We start from the raw sequence: 18,426 nt of genomic DNA, 5'->3' as shown, positions 1-18,426 counted from the left end.
AAACCCCTGAGTTGGGAAGCATAGTTGGCAATCTGGGTTAAACCGGAAGTAATTTTGTCCCCATGGCAAGTAGAGTATGAATGTCAGAATGGGACAGACATCACTTCCAACCTGATAATATGAAGTTATAAATAAAGCATGTTTTTAGACTAAGAGACAATGGGGTTGTGGCGGGTTATAGCTCATTTATGCTTATAGATACTATCCATGAAAAAAATCACACAGCGGGAGAGACGAGTTTGTGGATCAGGGCAAAGACTAGTTCAGGGTTGGAAAGGACTTTGACCTGCAAAAGAAGAAAACTAGAGCGAGATGAGTTCCCAGCGTGACTAGCTGGGATACAGACGCAGGATCGCACAAAGATGTTGGCCGTGGTCGGCGTCATAGAAACGCTTTGAGCATCACTGAGCATCTCCTCTCACTTGTTATATTACAGTGAGTAAACATGAATAGTATTTTAACAGAAAACCAAAGCACAACTACTACAAAGTTCCTACATAGGTTCTGTTGCTGTTGTTATTTTATTTTGGTTTTTTTTTTTTTTTTCCCCATAGAAATTTTTGAGAATCTTGTGGGGTTGGGAGGCTGATGCTGGAGAGAGGGTGCCATCATGAAAAAGACTTATTTGACCCTCCAAACAGGAAACAGCTTCTGCCCCACTCTCTGCACACCCTAGGAAGGGGCTGAGGGGGGCCAGGGACACAGAGCCACTAGAGAGGGTTATTAAAGATACGAGATGCACAGGAAAGGAGCTTGGGGAAAGTGAAGTAGGAAAGTCAAGTCTGGGGAGTCAGGCAGACCCAAATTCAAATCCCCGTTTGTTGCTCACTGTGTGTGGGGCTTCTCTGGCCCTGCCCCTCTCCTGCAGAGCTACCTTGTTCCCAATGTCGCCAATGTATAAGGTCAGCAATAATGTGCGGTGCCCAGCAAGCTCCGAAGTAGTCGCTGATGTGAGCTTTTCCTTGTGTTGTTGTTATCAAGGCACAGATTCTGGAATTCGGGCTGGCCGTGCATGAGAAGTTTGTACCTCAAGACATGAGACCCCTTCACAAAAAACTGGTGGACCAGTTCTTCGTGATGAAATCAAGCTTCGGGATACAGGTGTGTGCTGAAGATGGGGCGATCTGACTGCTGCCCGTGCTTTTTGTGTCTATGATGAAGTATCCAATAGTGACATCTTTTGGTTCTTCCGCCACACTGCAGCATTTGCCGGGGAGCTTCTAGTACCGTTGGCTCCTGCTCTGCCGGATTTACCCTTTTTGAAAGCAAAACAACAACAGCAAAATGTCAACTTCTGAAGACTTAGCAGTGCTGGCATTTGTAACTGTCCCCTGTGCGAAGACTTAATGGTGTCTTCATGAAGCTCCTCCTAGATCAGTTGCTCTAATCAAATGTGTGCTCTACCTCCTCTTCAGGAGTTCCCGGCGTGTATCCAGGCCAGTCCTGTCCATTTTCCTAATGGGAGCCCTCGTGTGTGTAGAAACTCAGCCCCGGCTTCCATGAGTCCAGATGGCACCAGGGTAATTCCGAGACGCAGGTATGTCATATTCTGAATTACCTTACAATTTGCCAGTCCCGCAAGATGATCCAGAATGGTTCTCTCGTTCTTTATGGTACAATTTGTCAGAGTCTCTATTTCTTAATGAAATAATTAAGCCACGAGGCAGCTGCAGACATCTGCCACTGCTAAAACAGCAACAGCATGAGAAATAAACAAACTCAAAACATTCAATTATATTGAGGCAAACAAGAGGCAACAAAATGGGACGTGTCTTTCTCCCTTTGGTTTCATGCCGTATCGGCATGTGATAAAATGCAGTTCCAAGACTGAGTTAACGGCCGCTTTCCCCTGAAACAGCCCGTTGAGTTACCCAGCTGTCAACCGGTACTCCTCGTCCTCGCTGTCCTCACAGGCCTCTGCTGAAGTAAGCAACATCACAGGCCAGTCAGAGAGCTCCGACGAAGTCTTCAACATGCAGGTACCTTCTTAGCTTCTTGTCTGCATTGTCGGTTCCTTGTCTATCTGCGTCACAAGAGTGTCTGTCCTCTCTGTTGGGCTCGCCAACAGACCTTCATTGAGAACTTGACCTAAGGACCAAGCTTTTAGAAGCTATCACTACTGCTTTGTTGACCTCTGGAATCCACAAAGATGTTTCTCTCTGAAATGCCCATCGCCTTAAGAAAGTACAAGCGAGCAATAGGAAAGCCCAGGCCAGCTGCCCAGGCCAAGCTTTCGGATTGACCTTGGCAGCTGTCTGCCTCCCGGGTCCTGGATTCTGGGTCCTGGAGCACGTTTGCACACACTAGCTGCCTCTTAGTGCTCCCAAGTGGCTCTCTCTGTGTTCCCTTGAGGCATGAGGCCCATTATGAAATCTGTACACTTGAATCAGAAAAACTTCTATAACTAAAACAGTGGAAGAAAATTACAGTTTTTAAAAGGTATTCTAGAGCTCATGGGATTCATAAAACATTGTATCCTAGGATAGTAAAATAGAGCTGAGTTTCCAATCACTGCCTTTGGAACTGGCCACAGTGAGATTCCTGTTGCATGCTTTGGACAGTTTTGAAGAGAAGAAGAAGGCAGATTGTGTGCCTTCTAGAGATGCTCCTCTGGGCCAGCAAGGTGGCTTCACGGCTAATGCACTTGCCACCGAGCATGACGGCCCACCTAGGAAAGGAGAGGACTGACTTCTCTAGGTCCTCTGAAGGTTCTCCGACCTGCAATTGCACACCACAGCACAGCCATGCACAGGCATGCGCAGCCTGTCAACAGCTGTGAAGCAAGGAGCGTGTTCTGTCTGTGTGCGCAGGGCTAGAAGTGTTTCTCTTTATACTGCAGGCGGCCAGGGTGCAGAGTCAGAGGACAGGGCTGAAATTAACCTGTGTGTGTTCCTGGAATCACAGCAGCCGAGGAGTCTCGGGGCCTGATTACTGCAGGCAAGCTTGATTGTCGCTCCGAGCTAATGAGGCTTTGCTCTGTTTCCAAATGGCCTTTAGGGTTTTGTTTTTCATTTTGCTAATTTGAAAAAAAAATAAAATAAATGTTGGTGTTTTGTTTCAAATGACGTTATGAACAGAAGCTCCCGGCCGTGTGTGACAGTAGCCCCCTGTCTTTCCAGCCCAGCCCATCTACCTCAAGCCTCAGTTCCACTCACTCTGCTTCACCTAATGTGACGAGTTCTGCTCCGTCCAGTGCCAGAGGTTAGTGCAGGGTCGGGACTGTGGTGACCAGAGCCCCCTCCGGGACCCGGGTACGGTGGCTTCCCGTGTGCACGCTGCAGGCAGCTGCCCCTCGCGCCTCTGAGCAGGACCCATGCGGCAGCCTCGCTGATAATGTCTCTGCTTCTTTTCCCAGCTTCTCCTTTGTTGTCTGACAAACACAAACATTCCAGAGAAAACTCTTGCCTGTCCCCAAGAGATAGACCATGCAGTGCCATTTATCCAACACCCGTGGAGCCTTCCCAGGTACTCCCGTGGGTGAATCAGAAGCTAGAAAATGGGAACGTGTGGGATTGTTTATGAATCTCTGCAGAAGCGCCCAGTAGCTGCCAAAAGCAACCAGTGTCAAGGCCAGCTGGGAGAAGAGTCAGCCCACTGATGGGGGCAGTGGTTCTCAGCCTTCCTAATGCTGCGACCCTTTAATAGACATCCTCCTGTTGAGGTGGCCCCAACCATAAAATTATTTCATTGCTACTTCATAACTGTAATGTTGCTGCTGTTATGAATCGTAATGCAAAGATCTGAATTGCAGCATACGTGACGTGACCCTCAACAGATCCGGGGACCACAGTTTGAGCAGGGGTGCTGATGCTTCTCCCAGTAGGGTTGCGACCCTCGGTATGTGGACCAGTACTCTAGAGGGATATCGGGTCAAGAGAATATCTGGGTCCTCCCGACCTCAGCCTGGTTCTATGCTGCCACAGCAACATTCCAAGGGGAGCTCATGAATGAACCATCTGTGTGTGTGTTTGCATGTGTATGGAGCAGAGGTCTGGGGAGGGAGGAGCCTCCTAAGTTAGCAGAAGCCTCTGTTTCCCAGTAGGTGTTGAGGATAGCTACAGCTGATTCATTTCCTTTAGAGAACAGGAGCAAGCCCTTTGCCTTTGCCATTCTTCTCCTATGAATTACCAGGAAAGGGGCCCTGTCCCGGAGCTGCCTCTAAGCCCCTGGTAGGAGCTAGGGAATGTGGCCTGTCACTCAAGCCTCACTTTAGAATGAGTCCTCTCAAGCTGGGTGAGCTCAGGGCCACAGGCTCAATCCAGGAGTGACTTGTGTACATTGAAGGGTGGGTACAAAGTTGAAGACTCATGTTGTATTCCTGAGTTTTACAGTTTATTTGGGACTAATTTTAAGAGCAGAGAAAACTATTTCTGCTCCAGCTAATTTCTCTGTTTTTCTACACCATCCTGGCAGAAGTCTGTAGCTGCATCTGGAATTGGATGAGAGCGAGTGGGATTTGGCTTGATTGGTTTATCTTTGCTGATTGTGTGATCTTCCCGAAAGGCCCAGGAACCCTCCTCTGCGCAGCACTGATGTCTTGCAGAAATGATTTCTGAGTGCGTTTGGCTGAACCAGCTAACCAATTTTATTTCCCGTTGTCACTGGCATTGCAAGGGGACTTCATAGTTTGTTTCATCTGCTCTAAGAGAACACGTGCCGGCTTGGGAAACTCTGAGGGGTTCCTTGATTATTCCCAAGTTATTTGCCTTGGGTAAAATTTGAAGCCATGTATATGTCACCAAAATTGCAATATTATATAATGCTGTAGGTGTCTACTTACTCTTTTCATGAATTGGGTAGAGCCATGTAAAATCAGTGTTTCTGTAGGTTAAAAGTGGTAGAATATTCAGCAGCTCCTTTTTTGCCTACTATAGGATATAGACAATACTTTTGTCTATAAAGTAGTTTTAACTAATATTTCTCCTCTAATATTTATTCATATGTCATAGTATCAGTCTAGAACTATACACTTGTAAAGAACACCATACCTAACTAAGAAATACTATTCACTTTCCCTGTGTTTATTATGAGTAATTATTTACTATTTATATTTAATATGAAGCACATTTTCCTTTACTATGCTTCTTTCAGAAAACTTAAGGCTCTTGTTCCCCCTTTCTCCTTAAATATAGTTTAATTATCTGTTCCTGGCTTCATTATACCATATAGAAGATATTTTGAGCAAAAATTTTCATAAGGAGATAACCATACCATTCTCTAAAAGGCATCAGCCCTTACAGCCCGTCATAACCATGGACTTCTCTCCCTTCCCAGAGGGTGCTGTTTAATCACATTGGAGATGGGGCCTTGCCTCGCAGCGATCCCAACCTCTCTGCACCTGAGAAAGGTAGGTATTACCCAGCCCCTCGTCAGTCCTGTCAGGGTTTGTCATGTCCTCATTCCCTCCAGTCCTCCGTGTGCCATGTGGCAGGTAGGGCTCTTAATGATCAGGACAAGTGTGGTCTTTAGGGTGTTGGTGAAAGACACTTTTTCATGATCCATTCTCCATAAACTGCTAAGGGCAGAGTCTGAGCAAGTGGGGAACTCTTTTGTGTAATGGCTCCTGTTGGTGAGCCCCGGCAAAGCCTGCTCCTCCTGAAGCAAAGCTGCCGATTGGGCCCCTAGTTCACTCGATGAAAGAAGCTCTCCTCAGCTTGATTTCCCAGTCCCCATTCATGGTCCCCTCACAGAGCTCATTCAGCCAGTTTGTTGGTGGTGACTCAGAGAGGCCGTTGTGCAATTAGACACCGTGCAAGCGTTGCAGGCCAGTGCACAGTGGAGCGTGCCCCTCCTCAGGGTCATGTACACATGAGTAAGAGCCAAATGCATGCGTGCTGGTGAGAAGCCAGGTAGCAGCACACAGAAGAGCAAGAGCAGATTAAACGCCGCTTCCTCAGCCGTGGGTGCGGGGACTTGCAGGAACTCACCCATCTGCCTGTCAGGGTCAGGCCTCAAGAATAGCAGTCTCACAGGCCAATGAATCAAGGCTCACTAATGAAGTGCCCCAGCAAAGCTCGCTTTAATTGCCGCCATTAAAAACCAGGCTGTATTACCATCTTGGTACACTGATACATTAACATTAAAACTTCCCAACGGGAGACGAAAATTAGTGAGGACCTAGCCAAAATTATCTTAAAGCATGGCATTAGCTTTAATGTTGTAAGTCAAGCATTGATCTTCACAGGGAAAAACTAGGAATGTGCGCTTACTTTTGCCCACTTTACTAAAGAAAGCCACAGAGCAAATACAAAAGAGATAGAGGAAAAAATACATCTAAAAATAACCCTACCCCGTGAAATCAAAGCCGTAATTTTGAGGAATAAAATGTGGCAGTCCTCGCTGTGGCCATTGGGTGGCAGTATGCGCAGGACGGCGGCGGGAGACTGATTTACCATTGGAAGCTTCACTGCAGGGAGTGTTCACAACAACCTGCCCTGCTTCCGAGCAGGGCTCTCCACATTCCTACATCTTGATTCAGGGAGCAGAATAAGAATAATGGTGTCAGCAGGCCAACTTGGTTTCTCAGGCCTTGGTGTCACCCCTCCATTTGGGAAGAGCTCTTTCCCGACAGCACTGGTCAGCGAGGTGGCCTGGCCCCCTCAGCCCTGTCCCTGGTACTTCCGCATCACAGGGGAACCGTGCCCATGCCCTTTGCTTCCATTAGATGCCACTTGTCCAGAAATTTCTACAAATAGACTGATGACTATATTTTCCATCTGTTTTTCAGCATCTAAACACATTTGTAATTCTCAGCAGGTTGCCACTCTCTGGCATAGAGATCCGTAGTCCTGTTTGACAGCTTGAGGGAAGTACAGAGACATGCTGTTAACTAATTAAATGTCAGCTCTGTTAGGTGACCAATTAGAGAGAGGGTTAGTGTTCTGGATGTTTCCAGCTTGTTTGGGGATTAAGGTGAAATCCAGTTGACTTCTTTTTTCATTCTGGATAATTCTGACTTTCTCCTAATTTTCACAAGCATTTGAAAGGCAAAGCTGGATCTTGTGTTTTTAGCTGTGTTGTTCCCTTCCAGCTGTGAATCCCACCCCTAGCAGCTGGAGCCTGGACAGTGGGAAGGAAGCCAAGAACATGTCGGACAGTGGGAAACTTATCTCTCCCCCTGTCCCTCCAAGGCCCACACAGACTGGTGGGTATTTGAAGCGTTTGAACAATTACTTTCATAAAATAAGTATACTAAGTATTTCAGCTCGCCCTGAATTCCTCAAAGAAAGGTAGGCATCTGGTTTCTGAGGTAAAAGTCTTGCTGGCAACACGATTCACTTCCAGTGCTCTTCTGCTTCCCTACACCTTTGCCAAACTGTCAGACAACAGTCCCTTCCTAATACACTCCTCAGGGAGGCTCTGACCATGCCATCTTCTTCCTCTGTGGGCTGCTCGCACTTCCTCTTTGCCTCGCCTGCTCAGGTCTCTGCTAACTCACCTGCTTTCTGTAATCTTCAACAATGACTCTAGTGTTTCATCTGACCCAAATTAAGAACCTACTCACAGTGACTTATCCTGAGTTATCTGCTGGGCTGAGGGCTCTGTGTCCAGGGGTGGGATGGCTGACACAGCGGCCTGAACCTCTTGTAACTATGGCTCACGAAGCATATCCTAAGGAACAACCTCAGGTCTTATGAGCCAGAAGATTAGATTCCTGAAAGGAGGCTGGAACCAGAATTTTACCAAAACTGTTTGTGCGGTTCCTCTGCCTGTTAGCATCTGGGTGCTGAAAACGATTGGGCAACTTCCAGCCTAGCCCTGGGTCTCAGAGAGGAGCAGACAGAGGTGGGAGTGACTCTGGGACTTTCCATTGGGGTTTTCCTTCTGAACACACCATGTGCTTGGTGACCTGCGTGTGGGGCAGTTTTCAGACACGTCCTGCTTTAACCGACAGCCTTTTCCAGTAGCCACATCGTGTCGGCACTTACTGATGTCTCCTGGAGCGTCACCGTCACGGCTGACCTGGGAACCACAGAGAATGTGGTGCTGTTTCCTTCACAGCTTTCCCGAGAGTGCGCATCCCTGCTTCCCTTGCTATATTGTAGCTTCTCATCCTTTGAGTAGTTTCTGCAGGGCACATGAGATGTTTAAGCAGAACGAGGGATAACTAATTTTATTGGTCACCTGCATTAGTCTATCAGTCTGGCTGTGGGAATGAGGACTTTTCAGCCAAATCATTTGTTTCCTTCCTGATACACATTCATGCAGGCAGTCTCTAGTTTAAAGGCCTGGCTGTGGTCTGTGTACGGAAACTTGAGAGGTATTTTTAAGGGACAATAAGGTGGATAGTCCTTACTAAGGAATAAATATTGTTGGTACTAGGTGGGCTCCTGGGACCATTCCAGCTTGACAAAGAGGATGCTGATGATCCTATGTTAGGCATGTAGAAAGTCCTTCCCAGACAAAAGCACTAGGAACAAGGGTCATCCTGTTACCTGAGTCTGAGTCAAGTACAACAGGAGGCTGTGACCTCTGCCACAGTGGTGGCAGATGTCGAGCCCGTATTGGGACTGCTTTCTCTGCACACACCTGGTTTTCTTCCTAGTCAGCACTCACAGTATGTGGGAATGAAACTCACCCTGGTATTAGGAGCTGGCATGTCTGCTGGTATGCAAGGCTGAGGCGGCCCCACCCTAGGTGTGGTAGTGAGTGCCTTAGGGTTCAGCACAGCCAGGTGACCCTTTTCCTCCCAAGTGGACTGGTGGGGCCACTATCCCTTCTGTGCTGATTGCTTTCATGGTCTGTCCTGATGTCATCATCTGTGGTCAGTGTTGTGGGGCTGTGAAACAGTCTGTCTTCCTTCCTCGCAGTCTCCCTGTGGGTTTTTCTGAGTTATGAACCAGCGTGCTGGCTGGAAGAGTGGCAGGTAATCACAGAGGAACAAAACTCACAGAATCACTGTGTGTGGAACTGGGAAGTGTGGCTTGCCCCATCCTGTCGACTGTGCCACAGGCTGCTTTCATGCTGGGCAGTCACACTGCAGAGAGAAAGGTCTGATCCATAGCACACATGGAGCGGCACTGCCACACATGCCGGGCCCCTGCGGTCAGGCCTGAAAGCCCAGGAGAAGGAGACATCTCTCTCACCTGTCATGACGGTGGCCACCCACCCAGGGACTGAGGGCATACCTAAGCACAGACATTAGAGAAGAAGTGGGAAGCTGCTCCTCTTCTGCACTGCCCTGGACAAGCTTCCTGTCGGCTGGGAATGTTGGGAGATGGGCTGAAAGGGAAGGCTTCCTCACATGTCTATGGACTTGTTCTAGGCTGCCCGTGTGGCCTTGATCTTCCCATCAGTGCTCAGGCCAATGGCCGCAGCTGTCTCCCAGCCCAGAGGGATGGAGGGAGGATGTTGGAGCCGAGCATGGTAGCACAAACATGTACCTCAGCACACAGGAGACCGTGGAGTTCATTGTTACCCACAGATACAGCTGGAGTGCAGGGCTAGCTTTGACTAGGAAGCCTTATCAGTAAAAGACTGACAGATAGATCAAAAAGAAAAGAAAGGCCCCTGGAGAGTGGAGCAGTTTGGGGTCATGCCATTCTCGTGAAAGCATCCTGTGTGCCCCAGTAACTGTTCACTAACTGGCCCGCGCCTTGCTGGCAGCGTCCTCTATGAGGAGGGGTCTGTTCAGTTAGGCGTCATGTGGTCTGTCCTCTTCCCCTGCTGAGGAGATCCTATGTACTGTCTCATCTGCAGCTCTTCGATTTTTCCAATTAACGTGTTCTCTCTCCATCTGCAGCTTCTCCAGCCAGACACACGACATCAGTATCCCCGTCACCTGCTGGGCGCTCTCCATTGAAGGTACAAGCCTGTCCTTAAACTGGGTCCAGAGATTGGCCCTGCTTCTTTTCCCTTAAAATTTCATCCCAAGTACATCAAAAGTGCTTCCGTTCTCACAGCCAAAGACAAAGAACATAGCAAGAAGTTAGGGTGGGCATAGCCAGGCATGGTGGTGCATGCATGTGATCCCAGCACTCAGGGAGGCAGAGGCAGGCAGATATCTGTGAGTTCTAGGCCAGGACAGCCAGGGCTACACAGAGAAACCTGCTTCAAAAAAAGAGAGAGAAAGGAAGGAAGGAAGGATGGAAGGAAGGAAGGAAGGAAGAAAAAAAAGAAAGAAAGGAAGAAGTGGGGAATGGGTAAGAAAACAGCCCTGCTTTCCCTTTTGGAGGGCTTTATCCAAGAATGCATCCCTCATGGCTTGTTACTGTTGTTTTCAATTATTTGTTTAGTAGTAGATTAATTCTCCAAATAATGGGAATGAGAACTTAGCAAATTATAGTCAGCAATCTACTGAACAAAACATCCAGTCCCAGTGTAACTCTGGGACATTTGAATTTAGCCTTTTGATGAGAAGCACGTTAAACATATGTATGTACACTTAGACTGAAAAACACCAGTAACCAAGGTGTACTAAATGTTCTTCTGGAAGCTTTTGGGAGTTACCACCAACCTCACCCATTTACAAAAAGCGAAACTCAACTTTCTCTCTCAATACTTTGCACCAAAGATGTCTCACCTTACAAACTCATACTTGGTCATAGAATACATGATGGTGGAAATGGAAAAAAAAAAAAAAACAAACATTATGAAGAATGAACTAGAAGCTTCAAAGTTCTGGTGCTTGAAATGTCATATAAATACAGGCTATTTCACATCGCTAAACATACAAATCCCTCATGAAGATAAACAGTAATATTTAGCCTCTATCCAAAGTCAGTCGGACTGGCTACAAGTCTTGTGAGCACGCTGGAGAAGGCTGGTGTTAGATTCACAGCCCCAGAAGCAAACAAGAGTTTGGAGTGGGTGTTGTAAGGACGGATGGCTTTGCACCAGGCTGACTCGGGTTTCCACACCCTGTGTCCTTTGTGTTGATAAAACAGCATGAGCTGAGATAAAAAGACAAATTGGTTTCCAAAAGCACTCCAGGACAGGCTGCGACCACCCCATCTGTGCTGCTCAGTATAGTTGCTGATGGAAACAGAAACAACACCAAAATAGGAAGGCAAAACAAACAACAAACAAAAACTCAAAAAGTGTGGCTTCGTTTTCATTGCCAAAATTCCTGATGTGAAATTTCACCAGGAAGTGCAAATCATTTTCTCGCTTTGCTGTCACTCTGCAGCGCAGCTGTTATCATAATGTCCACATGATGGTGTTTGCTTTGGGAGCCGTTGCTTGCCCTTACCCTGCCGTGAGAAAGGAAAGCAGCCTTGCCCTTCCACATCTCTGTGCTGTAACCCCTCGAAAGCCCCCCCCCCCACACACACACACTGTGACAGAATTCCCTTCTGGGCTTTGCAATTCCATTTTTTCAGAGTAGGAATACGGAAATAAGTAACAGAGAGGATAAATTCTTAAAGAATGCAGAAAGCCCTGCTGGAAAATGCTCAGGTAGCTATAGAATAGCTCCAGTGAGCAAGCTGCTCTGTACTGTCCTAAAGGAGACCTACATGTGTTCATACTGGCCCAGAGGCATGTAAACATGTCTTTATAAACATGCATGTAAGTGTGTCTTTGTAAACATGTAAACATGTCTTTATAAACATGTAAATTTGTCTTTATAAACAGGGCTTGAAAGATGAGAGAGGGAGAGAGAGAGAGAGAGCATTTTACATTTGGTGCTGTAACTCCCAGCCTACAGTAGAGGGCATACTACTCCCAAGCTTAAAGCTTTCCTATAATTGGAATGCACTTCAGTATCTTCCCTGATAGAATTTGGGGTGTACTCCCCCTGGCCCCATGCATTAGAATTGACCTTTACAGGGGCCTCAATGTATCTGTCTTATACTGAAGTTGAGGTCTCTTAAAAAAAAAAAAAAAAAAAAAAAAGATTAGAAAATTTGGATCTCGCAATTCACCATGTTTGATGGTGTACTATTAAATGAAGGGATTTGTGGCTATCAGCATTATTTCTGTTTAAAAGAGAGGCGAGGGGCTAGGGAAGTGACTCAGCCAGTAAAGCGCTTGCCTTGAAAGTGTGAGGACCCGCGTCCAGTCCCCTGAACCGGTGTGAGAAGGCAGATGTGGTGGCGTGCGTTACCTGTCCAGATGTGCTGTATGCACTGCCATCCCAGTTCTGGGCGGTGCTCACCGGCCAGGCAGCTCCAAGCCAGGGGGAAACCCAGTCTAGAAAGACATGGTGGGTGGCTTCTGAGCAGTGACCCCCAAGGTTGACCCCTAGCTTCCACATGCACCTGCACACGTGTGCTCACATGCACACACACAGAGACCCTGGTAACGTTAACCTCGGATAGCAATGTGTATACTGTAGAACATGAATTTAAAGACATTAGGTGATATGCAAGAGAGGAAATATCTATTATCACGCGTAAGTTTAGAAAGTACTGGCTAAGCAAATTTGATGGAGGTTTTTATTTTCTGTTAAACGTTCTAATAGGGCTGCACTCTACCCGGAGAGTATGTCCGTTGGGCAGCATTTCCCAGTAGAGCCTATGCATGGCTTCTCCTGGGATCCCTTACAAGTCCTTAGCACACGGGATGGGGGATCAGGCTCAGATGCAGGCAGAGCCACGGAGGCTAGCCGCAGTGCCGCGTGGAGGACTGGGCGGGTAGCCTGCTCAAGTGTTCATGCCCCGCTCAGCTTCTGCTCATCACGATGAGAACAAGTGGGCTGCACAGTGTCTAGGGCCTTATGAGATACCATAAATCTGGGGCTTTATGTCGAAATTTCCCAATTTTTAAAAATTAGCAACTAAATTAGGCTCTTTAAAAACACAGCAGATGAGATAGCTCAGGTCTCAGGCAAGAGTCCAAATACTGATAGTTTGCAGCTCTTGCTCTGGAGTCTGGAGCTCCTGGAAGACTCCGTGCAAGAATTCTCCAGGGGTCTGGAGAGATGGCTCAGAAGTTAGGAGCGCGGGCTGCTCTTCCAGAGGTCCAAGCAACCACATGGTGGCTCCTGACCATCTAAAATGAGATCTGGTGCCCTCTTCTGGCCTGCACGTGTACATGCAGGCAGAACATTGTATACACCATAAATAAATTTAAAATAATCTCCACTGGAAAGTTGTCCAACTGGTCAGGACTGATGGGAGGCCTCCAAACCCTTTCCGATTACTCTCAAGCTTGTCGCTTCTAGCAGGCAGTGAGGTGAACTGGGTGATCTGGGGTGGAGGTCTGGTAGCTATCCGAGGGCCGTTTTCAGGACTGCAGATGGCAATGTTTGCATTTAAACTTGTTTTTTTGACTCAGCTCCGACTACCGTAAAGCGCCATAGACTGGGTGGTGTAGATGATGCGTCCTCCCTCAGGCCCGGAGGTTAGAGGCATTGGCACACTTGCTGTGTCCACACCTCCTCTCTGGGGCTTGCTGGTGGCACCCGCTGTCAGTGGGCTCCGTGGTCGCTGCGCTGTGCACCTGGGCCACACATTTCCCTGTAAATCCGATAAGGAACCAATCGGTCATGCTGTGCAGGCGCAGGCAGCCGTGGGAACCGGGCTGGGGTCCTCGGGAGCCTCTCTAACATCTGCCTCTCTTCTCGCCCGGCGGGAGCAGGGCTCAGCGCAGTCCTTCACCCCGTCTCCGGTGGAGTACAGCTCCCCAGGACTGAGCTCCAACTCGCCGGTCCTGTCGGGCAGCTACAGCAGCGGGATCTCCTCGCTGAGCCGCTGCAGCACGTCGGAAACCTCGGGCTTCGAGGCCCAGGCCGGAGAGCTGCCCGCGCCCGCGGCCAGCCTGGGCGGGGAGGAGCCGGCGCGCAGGGAGAGCAAGACGCCGCCGCCCTACAGCGTGTACGAGCGGACTCTGCGGCGCCCGGTCCCGCTACCTCACAGCCTCTCCATCCCCGCGGCCGCCGAGCCGCCCGCCCTGCCGCCCAAGCCCGCCGCCCCGCGGCCCAGCCTCCTGGAGAACGGGGCCCGGAGGACCGAGCCCAGCCCCAGGCCCAGGCCGCTGCCCCGCAAGGTGTCGCAGCTCTGAGCCGCGCTTCCACGGTCCCGCGGTGGGCTCTGCCGTTTACAAGCGGAGTCTGGCGAGAAGACGTTAGTGTAGGCACTTTAATATCTTACTCAGACCTTTCCTTAAATGAATGGAATTAAAGTTGCTTATTAATACAATGTTGCACAATGTTGAAAGTTACTGATCTAGGACGCCAGGTGTCACATGAAGTATGGCTGAGTCTCATTAAAACGTTTTTCATTTGAAAGTGGTAAATTGTGGAAGAGACTCCTTTTGTACCTGTTCATGTTCACTTTTTTTTTTTAATGTAGTTTAGTCTTAAAAACCAGTACAATATTGTCAGGCAATAGAATGCGTGGTAATGTTGTATACCTTTTTTCTGAATACTTGATACTCTGAGGAAGCTGATCACAGTGGCCCTTTCTTAAGACTTAAGGAAGATGAAGGCTTTGGCTCTCCCCTTGGAGCAGAATGTTGAGCGCACACCCTCAGAATTAAAGGTTAAAGCAGCCGGTTGGATGAGGTACTTAAGGGTTGCAAGGATTAAGACAGGAAGTTGTTTCGTTCTTTAAAAGAAACCCTTCCTTGAGGTCTGACAGCTGTCTACTCTTAACTCTGCTTTGTGCCTCGGTTGCTAATTCTTTAAGTGCCCGACATGCTATCTACTGTATTACTTTTCAAGGTGCAATTTGCTTTCGGAGTCCCAATTAGCTAGATTAAACAAAAGACCCCAGGAGAAGTGTTTACTTGAATTTTGTGCTTCCTTACTTGATGATCTCCTATATAAAACGTGTCGTTGATGAAGAGCAGATGTCCAAGGATTAAACAGGCACAAATTACTGGGTCCCATTAACAAGGATTCGGGAATCAATGCAGGGCAGTATTAAATCAATAAGTGTGAAGGAAGACAAAAACCTTAGTGAAAATATGTTAACATGATTGAATGGTAAAAGGATTTTGAAAAGTTGAGGGCATTAAAAGCCTGCGTGTGTAAAATAAAGAATTCCTCCAACTCTCCCTTCTTATGAGGAGAGCTGAGCTTCTCTGTCTGTGGTCCTTTTGCTGGGGGAGGAGGCTTGTGGACCATTCTAGCATGGATACAGCAGTGTAGCATCTTAGATGGAAATAGAATAGACACGCTGGTGTGGCAGTTCTAGGAGGGTGAAAAGCACCTTGTAGGTAGTAATGTATCTTTTACCTTTTTTTTTTTCTTTTACTGACTGTTTATAACACTCAATTGACAATAGGTAGAGACTGTGTTTTAAACCACGCTGTTAAATATTTTCCCTCTTTTGTTGGGAAGCTCATATTAGTTTAGTTGTATTTGTTTTTGTTGCTAGCTTACCTGGAAGGCAGTGACCACTTTTTTATATTCTCTTAATGAAACCATTCAGCAGGTATATGCTGTTGAGGCTGGTTATAGAGGTTTTCTATAATAAATGTTCAAGTATTTTTGTACATAACTGGTTAATTTTAATAAGAGATACCCATTATGTGTAAAAAAAAAAAAAAAAGTAAAAATAAAAGCAGACAGCTGTGGATGCAGTATGATTGTTATAATTATGCCAAATACTTTATGTATGGAAAATATTTGTACATATGTGCTTTTAACAATAATTCTGCCATATTGACTTTACAATTTTGAATGTCAGAAAATTAATATATGTAAAAATATTTATGTTTAGTGAAAGTATTCATAATTGAGGAAAGGAACATATGAATTTTAGCTTTGTACCTTGCAGGTTTTGCAGTTAGAAATTTCTTGAACTAGCATTTGCATTTGATAATAACACTTTGTGTTTGTAATCACATCCTAAAATATATATATACAGACCCACACACATGTATGTAGGAAGCTTTATGTTTCTGTTGCTTTAAAGAAGTAAAATCTTTAAGTAAGATGACATACATAAGATAACAAAGCCTCTTTGATTTCCTTTTTCTGTGTAATTTAGTAGATTTCTTGACTAGTGCTTGGGCACAGAATAAACAGTGTTATTTGCTCTTGAAGCCTTTTTTTGGCAGTGAGTAGTTGACTTCGTGTGAGTGTATTCCGAAGCAGCTTTATAGCAGAGCATTTCAAGAGATTCTGTTAGTTCAGGTGTTCACGTTGATTGCTGCTGAATGGTAAATATTAAATAAAGTTACCAGATTAATCTTGATGTTTCTGCCTTTATTCCGATCATCAGTGTGGCTTTGCTTAGAGAGGCAGCTTCGTAAATCTCTTGGTCTATAATCATGTGATCTGTAGACTTCTTTTCTGATAGCTTCTATTTTTATTGCTGGACTCTGAACACAGATCATCTATGCCACAGAGAACAGAGGTTGAAAAGTTAATGGTGTAAGTTACCATCCTGTTGAGAAGCTAGCATTTACCTGGGCAGCTGGACACTAATTAACTTAACCAGAGCCAATTTAGCAAATCAAGCCATCAAAGTTTGTCTGCATTAGAAAACTGGACACAAAACAGATAAGCATCAGGCAGACAGAGGCAGTGGTTGGGTGCTGCCCATGCCAGCTGTGACATGTCCTATCTGGATGCCAGCTCTCTATCCTGCCTTTTTACACATTGATGGCGCATATATTTCATAAACTCTGAATAAAATTCATTGATACAAAGTTTTCTGTTAACCAAAGTCTGCCTTTTAATTTCATGACTCGTGTCCACGCTGTGATAGGTTTACATTTGTGAGTCGATGATAAACTGCCACCCTATGAAACAAACCTATTTGAAGGTTATTCACTGTCAGTATCCCAAGTGCTTCTCAATATTAACTACAGGATTTCGGATCCAGTGTGAGCATTTTTCGTTATGATTAAGCCTACAAGTGTTTCAACCTTCTGGGCTTAATTACAATATGAATAGAGCAAATTCCTCTCTCTGGTTTGTTGCTGATTGTTCCACAGAAGACAACAATAAGAGCATCGAGTTGCACTGTCTTGTTTTATCCTACACAGGACAGGGTGGTTTATATTAAAATGTGCAAATACTGAGTCATGGTCCTAGTTCTGTAAGAAAACCAGAGAGAAAGTGTTCTTTTTTTGTTTTGTTTTTGTTTATTTGTTTGTTTTTTAACCCATTGTTGGGGTCTAGGCTGAACATTTCTTGGCTGTTATTTAAAGAGTTAAAATAAGCACACAAATTTGCAAAAGTAACAAGGAAACTATTAAAGCAAAGCCATGATAGCAAGCCAAATGAGTGAGGGTCTTCGGGGCTCACGGCTGTTGCATGGGGCTTTTAATGGCGTTAAGGAATGGGGGTGTGGTAAGAGGTCTGTTTTGATTAATAGATTAAGTTATATAACCATTCCCTTCCCTCAGTGTATCTAATTTTAATCCCGCACACCCAATTCTACGTAGGTGGTGCCTGGGACTCACACAGCAGACACAGTTTGCTTAGGGCGCATGCGCTGGAAACCCAGCCGGAAGCAGGACTACGTTTCCGGTCCTGCCACAGAGACGTGAGCTCCATCTTGACAGTTCTCGGAGAAGCAAGAACACAATTTCACTTACACTTTGGAGTTTTGTTTAAGGCCTTGAGAAAGTTTAAGGAAAGATCATAGTCAGCCCCTTTGGGTTGTTTTACAGCAAAGCTGGGCTTGTGTTACTAGAGTGAGGTCAGCAGCATACCTGGCCTGAGGGGCGGATGATATGGAAGAATTAGGTTTAGGCAAAGGCCAGCATGTAAGGAGACCAGCAGCCTGTTAGCCTCAGAGCTGCATCTTGGGAGGTGCTGGAGCACGAAGAGCAGCGGATGTAGAGAAAGGTGGAAGGACTGTGTGCGAAGGGGGTCTCCTTCCACGGCGAGACTCTCTGCCCTCTCGGGAGTGTTTCAGGGGTCCACTGGGCCTGGCTCCTGTATTTTTTTTTAGACAGAAATGTCACTTTTCTGCAGGTTAACCCCGGTGTGAACTATACATTTGTTCGTTGGTGACCTGAACCAAAGACTAAGAGATGGGAAATCACACAGGTGAGCAGGTGTTCTGGGTTCTGAAGTCTGAAGAAGAGTTAGCAGCGGACATCTTAAACTGTTTATTGCTCAGAGTTTCATGTCTGCCTGGGCTACATAACAAGGTCCAGGCCAGCCGGGCCTTCCACAAGACACTATCTAAAAGACTCAGATAACCAAAAGTTAGGAACAAGCCTTGTAGAAAGGCAAAAAATGTGGGAAACAAATTTAATCCGGCCTGTAGAACTCCCCAGTGGAGTGGCCGTGTCCTGCTATGAGCAAAGAGTTTCAAGGAGTCTTAGACTTTCAATTCGTGGTGCTTTTTGTTGAAGAGTTTGTGGATCTGTTAAATGTTTCTTTTATTAATAATAGTTATATTACTGGACAAGAAATCCCCGAGAAAGTGGATGAATGCTAGTGAACAAAAGAATATGATGGTCTTGGGTGACCTCTGTGAAAAGGTCATTTGGTCCCCAAAGAGGTCATGACCTATGGGTTGAGAACTGCTGCTTTAGAGATTATCTCTCTTACAAAAAGGTAACTTCACTGTTTTC

General features: G+C 46.4%; 1 protein-coding gene across 6 annotated transcripts in view; it reads left to right on the top strand.

Moving 5' to 3' along the window:
* The window catches only part of Dock4 (dedicator of cytokinesis 4), a 381,158-nt gene extending 365,078 nt beyond the window's left edge, over positions 1 to 16,080 (top strand). For 3 of the 6 annotated variants that reach the window (XM_055624110.1, XM_055624080.1, XM_055624118.1), the window contains 9 exons: positions 982 to 1,101; positions 1,416 to 1,537; positions 1,859 to 1,979; positions 3,078 to 3,201; positions 3,356 to 3,465; positions 5,275 to 5,347; positions 7,031 to 7,144; positions 9,743 to 9,804; positions 13,522 to 16,080. In XM_055624110.1, coding sequence (XP_055480085.1) covers positions 982 to 1,101; positions 1,416 to 1,537; positions 1,859 to 1,979; positions 3,078 to 3,201; positions 3,356 to 3,465; positions 5,275 to 5,347; positions 7,031 to 7,144; positions 9,743 to 9,804; positions 13,522 to 13,944 — 1,269 coding nt within the window. In that variant the 3' untranslated portion in view covers positions 13,945 to 16,080. The remainder of the gene's footprint in view (positions 1 to 981; positions 1,102 to 1,415; positions 1,538 to 1,858; positions 1,980 to 3,077; positions 3,202 to 3,355; positions 3,466 to 5,274; positions 5,348 to 7,030; positions 7,145 to 9,742; positions 9,805 to 13,521) is intronic. The other 3 variants (XM_055624087.1, XM_055624102.1, XM_055624093.1) reach the window with 3 other exon arrangements.
* Positions 16,081 to 18,426: the final 2,346 nt, after the last annotated feature.

The sequence above is a fragment of the Psammomys obesus genome, unplaced genomic scaffold, assembly GCF_907164565.1.
Source record: "Psammomys obesus unplaced genomic scaffold, mPsaObe1.curated_primary_1811, whole genome shotgun sequence".
NCBI classification, from domain to species: domain Eukaryota; kingdom Metazoa; phylum Chordata; class Mammalia; order Rodentia; family Muridae; genus Psammomys; species Psammomys obesus.
This window is presented reverse-complemented; position numbering and strand designations above follow the sequence as displayed.